The sequence below is a fragment of the Saccopteryx bilineata genome, chromosome 12 (genome assembly GCF_036850765.1).
Source record: "Saccopteryx bilineata isolate mSacBil1 chromosome 12, mSacBil1_pri_phased_curated, whole genome shotgun sequence".
Classification (NCBI taxonomy): domain Eukaryota; kingdom Metazoa; phylum Chordata; class Mammalia; order Chiroptera; family Emballonuridae; genus Saccopteryx; species Saccopteryx bilineata.
The window spans coordinates 29,724,528-29,739,455 of record NC_089501.1 but is presented as its reverse complement, the minus strand read 5'-3'; the positions used below and the strand labels follow the sequence as shown (position 1 = coordinate 29,739,455).

The 14,928-nt window shown below is 44.9% G+C and overlaps 1 protein-coding gene across 1 annotated transcript; it reads right to left on the bottom strand.

Moving 5' to 3' along the window:
- Window positions 1-4,281: 4,281 nt before the first annotated feature.
- On the bottom strand, window positions 4,282-7,284 carry TCF21 (transcription factor 21). Its single transcript, XM_066248024.1, has 2 exons — window positions 6,600-7,284; window positions 4,282-4,829 (listed from the first exon to the last, which is right to left on the bottom strand). Exons 1-2 carry the CDS (start codon window positions 7,047-7,049, stop codon window positions 4,740-4,742), a joined length of 540 nt encoding a protein of 179 aa, XP_066104121.1. The 5' UTR covers window positions 7,050-7,284; the 3' UTR covers window positions 4,282-4,739.
- Between the last annotated feature and the right edge of the window lie 7,644 nt (window positions 7,285-14,928).

Here is a 14,928-nt window from a genome sequence, read left to right as displayed (position 1 = left end):
CGAGGATCAAAGGCACGTGGAGGAAGACCCTGAAGGAAGCCAGATGGGATCTCAGAAACGCCGCTGGCACCACGCGAGTGTCCAGGACCCCAGCCAGCATTTGGAGAAAAGGGTGAAAAACTAAGAAAGGGAGTTGGGCTGGCCAACTGCGTGGGATCCGCGGATCCCCTCCCTGGAGGTGTGGGGTCGGAGCCCCAGAACCTTCCCGGGTCCGCAGCAGCGCACGCGCCGGGAAAGGGACCGCGACCCTGGGGTGGGTGTGTGCTGGGGCTCTAAACTCCGCGCCTGCTTCCCTCCCCCCCCCCCCCCCCCCCCCCCCCCGCCTACTTCCATAAACCCACCGGGAGAGGGGCAGGGGGCCGGCGGTGAGCAGAAAAGCCGCAGGAGTCCTTCGGGTGTCTGCCTGCAGGCTCGGCTCCCTCCCTGCCCACGCCCTCCGCCCTGCGCCGGCTCCGCGCTGGCTCTGCCTCCAGGGCCTCTGCGCCCCGGCCGCAGACCGACTGCCAATGAGCTGGACGTAAAGGGCCCCAAACCAGTAAAAATAAAATAAATAAATAAATAAATAAATAAAGCCGCCTTCTCTCACTGGGATGAAGGGGAAACTTTTGCTGGCCTGACCCAAAGACTCTCTGCCAATGAGCTGGATGTAAAGGGCCCCAAACCAGTAAAAATAAAATAAAATAAATAAATAAATAAAGCCGCCTTCTCTCACTGGGATGAAGGGGAAACCTTTGCTGGCCTGACCCAAAGACTCTCTATGCAATTAAGGGGTCGCAAGAGGCTTGAGTACCGGGCGTCCAGATTTCTCTCCCTTTTAGGGTCGCAACAGAGGCAACAGCAGCCAGGCCCAAATCCCCTCCGGTATTCACTTGATCACCTGATGACTGAAATCTGCCTTGGGGCGCCCAACGTGATCATACACACATCCGCACACCAGGGCGGCAGTGACCTTTTCTTTTCCAAGGATGGGAGGTTTGATTTCCCGACTGTCCTTTAAGCAGTAAGAATACGGTGCATGCCATCGTGGAGTGAATAGCGAAGTAAGTGAAACTGGAGCCCAGAGCATGCACCCTCTTATGAAAAATATTCCAAACATTTCTTTCCCTCTGAATTAACTTCTTGTGTTTCTCTGATGAGACAGAGCCCAAAACAGTGATTTTCAAAGCGTGGTCCTGGGGCCACCAGCAGCAGCATCCCTTGGGAACTTGCTAGAAATACGAATTCTGGAGCCCCAGCCCCAGCCAGATCTCTTGAATCTGGAACTGAGGTGGATGGAGCCCAACTATCGACTGGCACCAGCCGTCCAGGTGATTGTGATACACACCGGAAAACCAGTGGCTCACGGCCTGCTTGGGCAGTGTTTCCCACTGATCACTGAACAAAACCAGCCGGCTCCAGACTTTGTTTACTACATCTCTTTTTAGAAAAAAGTCTCTGATTTGACAGTTGGAAAACCTGCTAGACCGATGAGTTACTTGTAAAAAGTTATATAAGCAGAGAGAGAGAGAGAGAGAGAGAGAGAGAGATGGAGAGAAACTTCCCCAGCAACAAGTCCATTTTCAATATCTGTCCACTCCTCCTGAGGACTCCCAGACGCATGCTAATTTGAAACACTTTATTCTCCTTCCAGGCTTCTACAGCCTGTTTGAGATCTTTTCCTGGTTCCTTCTGAAAGCCTCTTCTAACACAATTTGCATAACCGAGACGTCACAGACAGAACTCTCCCCACCCTCGCTGCTAACTGTATTGGCTGGTGGCAAAGGAGGTCCCCTTTTCCTACTCAGGCAGCCTACCCTCCTATTCAAACCAAGACACACCAAGTGCCAGGGGCGGGTACAGGTGGGCTGTCGGTGGAACCCTGTCGGGACTGACTCCAGGAAGCCAATAGACAGGGGGTAAAGGTTGTGGTGGTTGTGGAAGTGCTGATGATCCAGTTTAAGAGAAGGGCCCATGGGGAAGGACAGATGTTTAGACTGTGGATGACTGTGTGGAGTGGTGTGAGCGGTCACGTTTTCAGACTTTGAGCTGGTGGCAGCCACAGCGCAGTAATTCCCACTGTGTGGCTTGTTTTCAGTGGGCAACCGTGCAGTCTAGAGTGCACCCATGTCCCAGAGCTGAGGCCCCTTGGGGTGCGACTTCCCAGCAGCCAGACACCTGTGTAGCCTTTCTATTTGTTGGTTCGACAGCAGATTTTTGTTCTCTGAATTTTCTGGATTCCAGATTTCTGAGAAACAGTCACATGTATAAAGAGCTATGGCCACATCTGAGAACACTGGGGAAGGATAAAGGTGTGTGTGTGGAGGGGGAGGGAGAAAGAATTGTGAGGTTCTTAGCATCCAAGGGCGGTGTTTCGATGTGTGCAAGAGAAAGACCATCGCCTGTAAGTATACACCCTTTTGAGCTTCCTGCTTGAGACACTTTCAGGACAGGTCTAGCATTAACAGCTCACCACCCTTCACTGAAGAAAAGTTCATGTATTCTTGCCTTTCGAAATTAACTGCACAAATAAAATCTCATTTGAACCCCATTAATGCTCAGTGAAGCAAAAGAAGAAATTATTATTGCCACCTTTATTCCCACAGAGGCGAGAAAACCCAGGATCTCGTCCTTTCACAAAAGTGCTGGACACAGAACTGGGGTTTAACCCACGTGTTTCATGTTCATAGCCTCATAACTCAAGTTTAAAGCAAAGGTTTCAAATTATAGGTAGGAAGCACGGTAGCTTAAAAACAACAACAACAACCCCGTTTGCAGTTTTTGAGATCGTCCGAGAATGAGCAGGAGGATTTTCTCTCTCTCTCTCTCTCTCTCTCTCTCTCTCTCTCTCTCTCTCTCTCGGGCCTTCTGCATTGATATTGGACCATCTACATCGCGTGCTCAGAATTTTGGGCTTTTGGTTTGTAAAAGACGTGAGCGGGAGCTTAGAAAATTTGCTGAACTGAAACATACGAAGTCGAATCCCTCTGGGACTCATCGCTGTCTTGAACTCCGAACCAGTGGAGGCGAGGGCAGTGTCCTGTGGGAGGAGTGACAGGAGCGCGGGCATTTGGGGACTAAGGAGGCGGACAATGCTTGCAAAGCGCTCCTGAAGGTCAAGTGTGGGGGTGGAGGAGTGGTGGAGGGACACCCTGAGGGGGCTGGGGACCAGGGGCTGGCCGGGCAGGTGGATGAGGACCGCGGGGGCCCCCAGCCTTCGGAGAAGGAAGTGCTCTGGGTCAGGTGGTAACTGATCGCTGGCAGGGAACATCTCAGGGGCACCGCGGTTCCCTCTTCCTGACGCGCTCTGTCCGCGAGGGCCCAGTTGAGCACCCCACCCCTCAGCCGCCTTGGGGGTCGGCAGGAGCTAAGTGCGAGGCGGGAAGCGGGGGGAGCTCTGACTCCAGGTACCACACTGAGCCGAGAAAAAGACAAAAATAAATCAAAAAAAAAAAAAAAAAGAGCAAATGAAACGGAAGTTTCAAGGCCCTCTGCGAGGAATAACAGTATAAATAACCGAAGACGTCTTGTAAACACTACGGTCATAACCCCGAACATTAAACAGCCCCGGTGGCATCTGGCTCATCGGCCGCCGCGGGCTGCGCTGGGGCAGCGCGGGAACCCGGGCCCAGGCTCCCGGGCCTCGCCTCTCTGTTTATCTCAACTTAATCTTCCCCAACGAGCTGTTCCGCAGCCTGGACGATGTTTAAGTTACAGCCCGGCCCGCCGGAAGTCGTGGAGGGGAGCTGGCTGTGCACTGGCTAACCTTTACCCAAAGGCAGGCAGGCAGGCGCGTTGCTAAAATTCATTATTAGTGAGAAATACGTAATGTATGTCGCAGCACTTTGAAAATCGGAAAATACCTCCTGAGGATTCTGGAATTTACATTGTTCATAGCTCCTGTTATTTCTTCATTGGTTTGTCACCGTGGCTGACGTGCTCTCCCTCGTCAAGTTCTAAAACGCGGAGTTGACCTTCCTGCTCATGTCAGTAATTATACTACGGAATATACGAAAATCAAACTTTCCTTTCCCGGTGTGCTTATCTCTTGAACTGTGCAACTATTAACTTTAATCCTGATCTTTCTTGACTTATAACTACATTATTTCGAATTGTCTTAAAAATAACCTGGAAACCTGAGAGTTCAGAGGTTTTCTTTCTTTCTTAATCCTTTTCTATCTCTAGAAATGTGGATTAAGGTTCAAAAGAACTATTTTTTTTTTATTATCAAACTTCCCCATACTTCTTCCCTTTTTTGCTCTAACAAGTACTTTTTTTTTTTTTAAATCACACCAATGTCAGGGCTTTTAGCAATATAAAGAAAGATTTATTTTCGAAAGTAGCAAAACTTGTTTGAAAAAAATATATCTTTAAGTGAATTACTTTATAAATGTGACTGTCAAAGTCAGCTATTCTATGATCTACACTTTACAACATATTGTACAAAAGATACACATTGATAGGCTCTTATCATCTATTCATATATTTATAATTACATATTGCACTTGGACCAGCAAGGCTCGCGGAGTCATTCACGGTACAAATTAATAAAGTTAAATAGATGGGAATCTTTGTTAAGTACAATTGGTCTCCTCTGGTTTGGAAACGAATCTCCTCGTCGCTGTAAAGTGTTCTCGCAGGGTGGGACAGGGAGAGGAGCTTTGCAGGGGGAAGCAGAGACAGAGAGCGGGGAGGGCAGGGGTCGCCTTCCCGGGGCGCGTTCCCCCCGGGAGCGCGCCTTTCCCAGACTCGCACCTCCAAGGTCAGGACGCCGTCGTTCCACACAAGCGGCTCGCGGTCACCACTTCCTTCAGGTCGCTCTCGGGTTTCCCGGCCACCATAAAGGGCCACGTCTGCAGGAGAGAAGAGGGTGGAGGAGGTAAGTGGTCATGGAGAAAGGGTGGGATGGGCTCCCAGGCTGAGACGGAAGGAGAGGGGCAGGCAGTGAATCGGACAGACAGACCCATTATCTCTGCAATTTACTCTGAGTCCCCGTGAGCCTCCAGGCTGGCTAAAGCCAAAAAGTAGCATTGGTGCCGAGTCACAGCTCAGGGTGGCAGAGCAGAGAGGAGACTGCTTCCTGGGTTCGCAGTGAAACCCAGGAGAGGAGGCCCTTCGAAAGAAGCCCTAAGTGGCTCCGGCCAGGGCACAGCCAGGAGGCAGATGCCACTGGGAAATTGATCAGTGTGACCCAGAAGGACCTCTGGCCAACCAGGAACCGGGCTGGGGCGAAGCGTCCTCTTTACCCCTTTCTGAGGCCGTGGTCAGGTTTCCTGGGCCTCCAGCTCTTACCCCCATCCATCTCCCCCTGCCAACTTTCGTTTCTTCCCTCACAGATGCGGGTTTTGACCACAGTTTCTAAACTAATCGCTGCCTCTTACGGAAAAAAGATAATACCAATGAAAGAATGAACGTGACTATTTTATTTAAGCTCCTCTTCCTCTTGGGCTGAGCAAACGTACCCTCCTCTTCCCTTCTCCGTGAAAGTTTATAATAAAGCTCACTTCAGTTTCTTGTTTAAAGATGAAGGCAGCAGCAATAAGCGGAGACACAATTCCCATTGGACTTCCAGATTTTTGAAAAGCTATTTACGCATCTCATTCGAAAAATAAACTTCTAATTGGAGGGAAAAAAATATTTTTTGAGGCAAAATGTGGTTTTGCACCCCTCCCCCCAATTCCTCAAAGCAACTCAGTGAGAAGACAATTCAAATCTTCAAACCTCTCTCACTCGTGCCGGCAGATAAGACGACTTTTAAGAGGAAAACCTCTCCTGCTTATCATATATAAACAGAGGTGCTAGTAAGTTGTTTTTCTTTAGAGCCTGTGTTAACATGAAATCAAATGAAAAAGGAATCAAATGTATTTGTTAAACGGTAAGATGCATTTGAGAAAAATATTAGAGTCACTGAGCATTCCGTTGTAAGAAAAAAAAAATTTAAGTGATCTTAAATCTCCGATGAAAGTGACCTTTTAAATATTATTTATTACACGGATATTCGTGAGAATATACTGATTATACTGAGATTTGCTAGAAATTCTGGGACTTAAAAATGTTAATCCACCTATAGGCGAAGCGCAGAGTGTTTTAAGTAATTGAGGAGTTGTATGACAATTATGGGGCACATGACGTGTCCATATCTCACGGTCTTGTATATGCCTGAGGGGAAAAAAAAACAGTTTGGTGGTTTTATTTACAAAGATTAGAGGGGAAAATCGAGTTCTACTCTTTAGCTAAAAGAAGAATAAGGGGATAAATAGCATGCCTCCTTGGCGCGCAGCATCTTGTCAGTGGTCCCGGTACCGCGCCGGTCCCTGCATTCCAGCCCTCCTGGCGCGGGCACAAGGGCTCCTCCTCTTTGCCAGCTCAGTACACTTACAAACTCTTAATTGGGCTGCCACGTCAAACACTCGCATAAATCATCCCTGCTCCTGCGGCTTGCAGGGCAGAGAGCGAGGGCCGCCCGGGGATCTCCTCCACGGGTCCCTAGAGGCGCTTGGCCGGCGGGGGCCGAGCCGCGGAAGTCCCAGCCCGGCGCGCACACTCACCCCGCCGGCAGGAGCGCTGCGCGGGCGCGCTGGGCCGGGGCGCCAGCACCGCCACCGCCGCGCCGGACAACTTACCAGGTTGACCGGGTGGATGTAACCGTTCTCGTATTTGTCGTTAGCCAGGATCTGCCTCAAGTGGGCGATGTAGCTGGACGCCAGCCTGAGCGTGTCCAGCTTGGAGAGCTTGGTGTCCGGGGGCACCCAGGGCAGGGTGGTCTTGAGCCTGGAGAAGGCCTTGCTCAGCACCCGCATCCGGGCCCGCTCGCGCGCGTTGGCCGCGTTGCGCTGGACCTGCTTCCCCTCCTGGCTGACCCCGCTCAAGGGGCTCTTCTTGGTGGGCGCCTTCCTCCTCTTGCCCAGGCCTCCGCGGCCCTTCTGGGGGGACCCAGTCTCGCAGTTGGAGCTCTCCTCGGTGCTCTCGTTGGAGGTCACAAACTCCTTGTTCGAGTCCATTTTCAGCCCGTCGCAGTCCAGCATCTCCACTTCTTGGAGGTCCTCCACATCGCTGAGGGAGCCGGTGGACATGTTTGCGGGAGAGGATGGAAGGGAGAGAGGAGAGAGAGAGACCCCGAAACCAATGGGCCCCCCTAGTGTGCAGTGTTGGAGCAGCCACCTCGTGTTGGGAGTTGGAGTTGGGGTTCTGCTTGGGTCTCACACGCCTTTCCCCTTCGCAGAGTTGTGAGAAGGAGCCGCCTGGGCTTCTTTGGGAAGGAAACCGGCGCTCTGTTTCCCCACCCCCGGAGTCGTGGCCGTAGAGGAGTGTGAGAGAGCGCTGAGGAATTTGGTGGACACTAAGAATTTATCTGGGGAATAGAGAGGCGGATCCTTGCAGCCCAGGGGAGGGGCCTGCCAGGCCCCAGCCGCGCTCTTAGACCCCTTTCACAACCGGAGGGAAACTCTCACTCACAGGCCCTGATTTCCAACTTGTAATGTAAATCAACTCAACTGCAACGCTAATACACCAGTCACCTTCTCCTACTTCGGGCTGGGCCAAGAAGGAGCAGGACTCACCAACAGCCTCTCTCCGGTGCTCACCCATCGCCTACCTCCAGGCCTGCTTTCGCTCTTACGAGGTCATAGCTGGTTGTACCTAGCGAACTTCAGAAAAAACGATCATATTTTTTGTTCTCTCTGGGCCTTCCACCCACAAATTCTGCAAGCACCCCTCTGGCCTCCTTTTCTCCCAAGAAAACACCGATTAAAATCAGGTGGAGATCAACTACCTCCTGCCAACACCCCATGGGACTCCAGGCTTACCAAGATATCTTCCAGCCTTAACGGATGTAACTTAGGAAAACAAGTGCTTTATAGAATCTTTAGGGTGATGTCAGAGAGAGTACCAAAAATTTCACCTGAATCTGGTCACTTGAGAGATATCAAGGAACTGGGTGCGTGTACACAAACACACCACCATTACACAAGCACACTCACAGGGAACTGCACACGTCGTGGGATTAGGGGTAATAAAGTGGAGTAACATAAGTGTGTGGAAAGTATTTTGTTAGGTGATAATCTTTTCTTAATGGAATTAAAAACTTTTTCCTGCATTTTTTTTTCCTGGCAATGTATTTAATATTATCTTCAGAATCTTAGTTGCTCTCAGATGTCTCAGACCTTGCCTGGGGCTTCTTGTTTTCTCCCTCCAGTCCTGCTGTCTTTGCCTTCTCCTTCCATCCTCTAGTGATGAGGGTTCCTCAGGGAAAGCTGATATTCCAAAAACACTAACCTGTATCATCATCCCTTTGGGCAAGTTTCTTTTCCATTCCTGACACCAGCCTAGACCATCTTTCCGAGAGAATAAAATCCGGAGAGTAAGTAGAAAAGCAAAGAGAACCAGAAACGGAAGTCTAGAATGAAATTGATGAGCTAAAATTGGAGAGACAGAATGCTTGAACTGCTCTGACTAGTTTTTGCCAGGTTTTCTTTCCTTGCAGTTAGAAAAGAAGAAGTATTGAAGCACAATGTGAGAGTGGCATCTGAGCTTTCGGCTGGCAGTCTGCGCCCCTCTCTTACATTAAGATATCCTATCTCTAATCCTGGGCTCAGCTGGGAATTCACTAACCCCTAACGTTTTGTTTTGTTAGCAGGGTCTTGTTTGCTTTCCCCCTATGCTGTAAACTAAACAGATTGTCAGCAAATCAGTCTTTATTAATGAATTAGTGAGACCTCCCCCCTCACCACCATAATATCTTTGCCCAGGATTCAAAATTTGTTAATCACCAGTGCAGAGATTTATGAGCTCTCTTATTTTCTGTTGTTTGTGCAGGTGGAGATTTAAATGACCATATCCACCACCAAGATTTATTGCAAGAGTGATTGATGTTATAAACCAGGAAAAAGACTCTTCCCACAGCAGGAATGACAGAAATATCAAGTTGAAGTTTCCTTTGTCCTCATGCACAAATGACCCAGTACTAGAATGCAGAAAGCATAATAATTTAATCTGAGACTCAAGACGGCATTAAGAGAACACCCAGCAGGCCTGTTAAACTTTTCTCCACTGATTCCCAAACTAGTTTTCCTTGACTTGCCCTCCCTTTTCTCAATCTTGGTAAGACTGAAAGTTAGTTATTTTTAGACTAAAAGAACTACGTGAAATGGGCATTGGCCAATTGGCCAATACTTTGTAAATGTGTGAGAGTGTGTGTGTGTGTAACTGCTGTAATATATGTAAAATAACCACAGATAATTTAGTTGGGCTCCAGTCTGGGATCGTGATTAAGAATCAGAACAATGGTCTTACCATACATCAGACTATTGAGCTGTAAGGACTTTGATTCTTGGAACCACTGATTTTTGGGGAATGAGAGAGGGCATGTTTGTCTGCTACACTGTAATTGGTAGGCTGGCCAGGTTATTTGGGGAATAGTAGCCATCATAGTTATATATACCACTGTATAGATATCTGCTATTTTTTCAAGGCCTGCAACTTAAAGGTACCAATTTCTAGAAGGGAGCAAAACTAGCTTTATGCCACATGCTGATTTTTGTCCTTAGCAATTATTATTTTTTTTAGATAAGCAAGAATTAAATACACTTATCCTGTAGTGATACATTTGGGCAGGGAAGAGTAAGTAAATTGATAATGAACTTTGGGTATTTGTAAAAACTCCCTAAGGAATGGCAGCCAGTTTGGAAGTCAGATGTGAAGAAGGATGTTATTTAGGTATCTTGATGTGAAGTCTTGAAGAAAGTAGATTACTGTGAGTAATACTTTTTTTGCTTTTGACGTTTTGTGTCTATTCCTGCTGATAAACATTAAAGGACAAATGGGTGAGGGAAATGACTTACTGTTGGATTCTACTAAGAAAATCAGTGAAGTTGTAACTAAAGCAGTGCCAAGTTCTCCTAAAATATAAACTGTATTCTGTGAGAAGAGAAGCACTTTGGAGAAAGTGTATCAACTCTTTCAATAATAAGAGAAATATTTTGAACATTACTGTTTCAAAGCACTAGATGGAAAACTTGTGGTCTGAAAGCACAAGGTAGTCTTTAGAAGATCTTACCTTTTTCTTAGAGAGTGTGCATGTGCCAGAGACATCTGGCCAATTTGTTGCACACTTCTAACAATTTGTTTTTCAAGAAAGGCTATCTCGGAAAGATTTCAGTGCAGAGGGAAATTTATCTCCTAAAGTTGTAAAATGAAGATTAGGCATGGAATGTATCCTTGAACTTAAATCCTCGTTTATCAACTGATAAATTTTCAGGAAGTTCAAATTTGATTCAGTTGCACATGGATGGAGTAATTTGCCTTCTTTTTTATGAGAAGACATTATAGGCTTCTTTTGAACTGACTTCATGTGCCATTGAATTCTCTTTCCCAGGGATAAAAAATATGCTTTGAATTCAAATTTTAATCTTTTTCTCATACTTTTAATCATTTGTCCAGCAGGCACACAGGCTTGCTTGCAAATGAGCAAAACTGACAACTTCTTCTTTTTTCTCCACTTCTAATGAACTCTTCTTGATGTGTCATTCTCTTTATTTGATGGTAGCCACCAGCACTGCAACGATATGCTGACCTAGGATGCAAATTGGTGCTTCTTCCTCCAGACTTGTCATTGTCCCTTTGGTTTGCTCCTGTCCGATAGGTTTTCATCTTCTGCTCATAAGTCTGCTGAAATCTGACTCCATTTTATTAAATTTTAACTTTATTATGAAGTGAGCAGTATCTCCCATTACTGTATCAAATTGTAATGGTGCTGGTCGGTTATTTTGACCACCAAAGTGAACACAGCACTAGTGAATAAGATTAGTGGCTAGCTACGAAGGTCAATAATGGTGATTTGAGGTGTTGCTGTTATCTTTGCCTGGTATCATTTATCATCAACAGGTCATAAATGCATTCAGTTATCAGAAATCCTCTTTGTGCTCACTGTACTTTAACTCCCTCTTTTTAAATATAATCCAATGAATTGTAGGTCAGAGGCCATAACACTAAGATTTAAACCTGGCAAACAACCAAACAGTTTAAAGAAAGACTTGCTATGTTTCTTTAAATCCAAGAGGCAATCTTGAATCTTACAAACTCCATAATACAACCTGGAAAGCAGACAAGGCTGTGCACATGAAGGACTGAGTTTACCTCAGGGAGCAAGTGGGCTGAAGGAACCTCAGGCAGATAGTGAGAATAAAAACTTTACAAATCCAGTTTAATGTTCTCCTATCTTCTAATACTAGGATATTATTATTAGACCCACTTAATATTCGGAAAAAAAGAGAAAAAATTGAACAAGTCTCCATTCTCTCATTAAATATAGAATCTCTCTTTTCTGTTGTTACCACTACAGAAAGAGCTGCTATATGAAACTAAAATTTTAATAGAAATGTGTGCCAGAGACTTCCGTCATAACAACAAAGTTTTAGAAAAACTTGCTTGAGCGATGACTTTTCTGTATTTTAATGTAAAGTCTGAGAATAAAGCCTCCTAAGATTTCCTAAAAATAATAAATCTGTAGATTAAAAGATACTTCTAAAGCACTTATATGTTAAGTGTGGTTAATTGATGGCTAGAAAACAGATGCAGGTAAACTTGCTGTCAGCTTCCTTCCCATCAGGTTAGGAGAAGATGGGCACTAGAATCAGAGACTCTTACTGGTGATTATCTCGTGATTATATCCTTGTGGCAGGTGCTTTTAGCCTTGAGGAGCCAAGAGTCATGGAGTTTTGCTCCTAGGACCAGCAGGAAAGTACTGAGTGTTAACTCTGACTTTAGGAACATGAAATATTTCTAGGTGAGGTAGTACTTTAAAGAGAACCCCAAAGCAATAGACGGTCAGAAATGGAAGGGGCTGAGAGACAAGGTGGCCCTAAGTGGTCAAGGATTCTGTGCAGGTTAGAAAGTTGTTAGTGACAGTATTGTAACTTGAACCTGTGATCTGATTTGCCTTGTAATACTCCTTCCACTAAATCAATTATTATTATTTGATAATAATAAGAAATGTATATGATAATTTATATTTTGTTAGCCTGTACTTAATAACAAGAAACTGTAACAACTGAACCCAGAATTATATAAAATGAAGTAGATTTGAGCCATCCTGGGGTATAATGATTGGAATCCTGTCTAAGGGGGTTTAAGTAATATAGTTTCAGAATGACGTTGTTAGAATAAAATTTTATCTCTACCATGGGGGCCTAATAGGCAGCCCAAGGGCCACATGATCAATGAATCCATCTTCATATCTGTCCTCTTATCTGCATGTCCTCAGTAAAACTCTGGTTCAGGTAAACAGAATCTTTTACTCAGATGACTACAAAAGTCATCTTAAAGATCTTTTTGTTTCCAGTCTTGCCTTTCTAAAGTCCATTTTCAATGGAGTGGTCCAAGTCATTCTGCTTAAAACTGCTCAAAGTGCCTGACCAGGCTGTGGCACAGTGGATAGAGTATCAGCCTGGGACACAGAGGACCCAGGTTCGAATCCCTGATGTCACTGGCATGAGTGTGGGCTCACCAGTTTGAGCTGAGGGTCAATGGTTTGAGCACGGGATTGTAGACACGACCCCATGGTCATTGGCTGGAGCCCAAGGTTGCTGGCTTGAACAAAAGGTCACTGGCTCAACTGGGGCTCTCCAGTCAAGGCACACATGAGAAAGCAATCAATGAACAACTAAGGAGCTGCAACAAAAAATTGATGCTTCTCATCTCTCTCTCTTCCTGGCTGTCTGTCCCTATCTCTGTCTCTTTCTCCATCTTTATCCCTGAGCATCCACTTAAGAATATCTCTGTCTTATCATCATCTTATTTTATTTATTAATAATAAATATACAGTAACCAACATTTTCTAAATGTTTATCAAAACCAGACACTGTTGTAAGCACTTTCCAGATTAACTCATTCTGTTTTAACAACAACTTTATGAGATAGGAACCTTACAGATAAGAAAACCAAGGTACAGAGAGATAAGATGTGTTTAATTCACAAAATTGGTTTCAGTTGTTGACTGCTGTGTAATAGTCCAAATGAGTGATTTAAGTTATTATTTCTCTTGGTTCTGTGGGTTGACTGGCCTCAGCTGGTTGTTTCTCATGTGAGGTCTTTCATGTTACAGTCAAACGGCATCTGGAGCTAGAATCATCTGAAGGCTTAATCAGGCTTAACATCAAAGATGACTTCTTCATTCACACACCCAAGGTCTCAGCTAGGACAGCTAGAGCAACTAGGGTCTGACAGGGCATCTTTCTCTGTACAGCCTCTTTACATGGCTTCCTCAGCCTGGCAGTCTTAGGTAGTTGAACTGCTTACATGGTAGCTGACCTTCTGAGTGAGCATTACACAAGACTAAGGTGGAAGCTGAAAGTCCTCTTCTGACTCAGCCTCAAAAGTCACAATATTATTTCAATCTTATTCTATTGGTCAAAAGTGAGTCAGGGGGTCCACCCAGATTTAAGAGGAGGGGCTTATACAAGAGCCTGAATACTAGGAGATATGGCTCAGTATGTGTGTGTGTGTGTGTGTGCGTGTGTGGCAGGAGTGTCATTCTCAGAAGATGGTTACTACGTGAATAAATGAATAAATAACAAAGCCTGGATTTAACACAAATAATTGGACTCTAGTGCCCTCACTTTAAACTACTGTTATTGCTTAGAAATTATTTTGTTTGTGTTTCCTTTGTTATTGTCCTTTACCCCTTATTATTATGATAGGTTTATTAGTGAAGGGATTTTGTATGCCTGGCTCAGTTGTTTGACTAGAACCTAGAGCAGGGCTGATATGTAATATACACTTAATAAATAGTTAAATAACTGTATGGATGTTCTACATTTTAGCATATGGAAGATACATTGAAAACTGTAAGATATGTATTGTTTATAGTACTAGCATAACCCAAAATACAGTGGCTCGTATAAACCACAAATATACTTCTCTTTCTTATAGTGCAAGACTAGGTAGGTGGTCCAGAGTAGATGGATGAGTCTCTTATACAAGGACATCAAAGGACCCAGGTTTCTTCTATCTTGTTTCTCTGTCATCCTTTGGGAAGTACAATACCTTCACATACATAGGTGAAGTCAGCTTACCCTCGCCAGCCTGCAAGAAGGGGGAAAAGAGGCTGAAGGGCAGGCAGATTTCTTATAATAATGAGGTATGGGAGTTACACATATCACTTCTGCTCCTATCCTATTGGCCTCTTTAGTTACAAGAAAAGTTTGGAAATATAGTCTCTAAGTATACTCTGCTAAAACTCAGAGTTGGGGATCCATTAGTAAAAAGGAAAGGAGCCAAGTTCAGTTTCTGCCAGTGTATTTGTAGCATAAAGGCTCAAGTGAGCTATATAGAGAGTAGAATATTTTGTTTGATCCTGATAGAAAATGCACAGCCCACGTTCTTTATGAAGTTTATAATTACCAGTGGGCTTCACTTCCGATCTTGAGTTCAGAATTAATTGCAAAATATTGAACAACCTACTTCTGACTACATATCTGAGAACACTCATCAGTGTGGTCTATTTCAACTAATGTTACTAATTTGCGCTCCATAAAATGGCTTATTAAAGTTACTGTTTTTGAGGAATTACCAGTAAAAATATGCAGGTTATTAAACTATTTACCAAAAAACAACACAAAACACTGAACCTCACCGAAGTCCTCTAAGTTTCTTATTTAATTTTTATCAATCTGCTCATGCTGCAAGTATATTTATAAAGGTTGATTTAGAGCAAGTAGAAAGTTATTTTTAGAGTTTTCATTTTTTAAATACATTTTCAAGGTTTGATAATAGTTTATTTTCTTGAGTTGCTATAGCAAAATATCATTGACTGGGTGGCTTCAACAACAGACCTTTATTTTCTCACAGTTCTGGAGGTTGGAGTCAGAGAAATCATGCAATCAGCATGGTTGGTTTTTGGTAAGAACTGTATTCCTGACTTGCAGCTGGCTGCCTTTCCGCTGTGTCCTCAGATAA

Bases quoted from the DNA above. Each gene is read 5' to 3' on its own strand.
- TCF21 (XM_066248024.1), bottom strand. From the start codon at position 7,049: ATGTCCACCGGCTCCCTCAGCGATGTGGAGGACCTCCAAGAAGTGGAG. The intron at 4,830-6,599 runs GTAAGTTGTCCG...TCTCTCCTGCAG, and splicing joins ACATCCACCCGGTCAACCTG to ACGTGGCCCTTTATGGTGGC.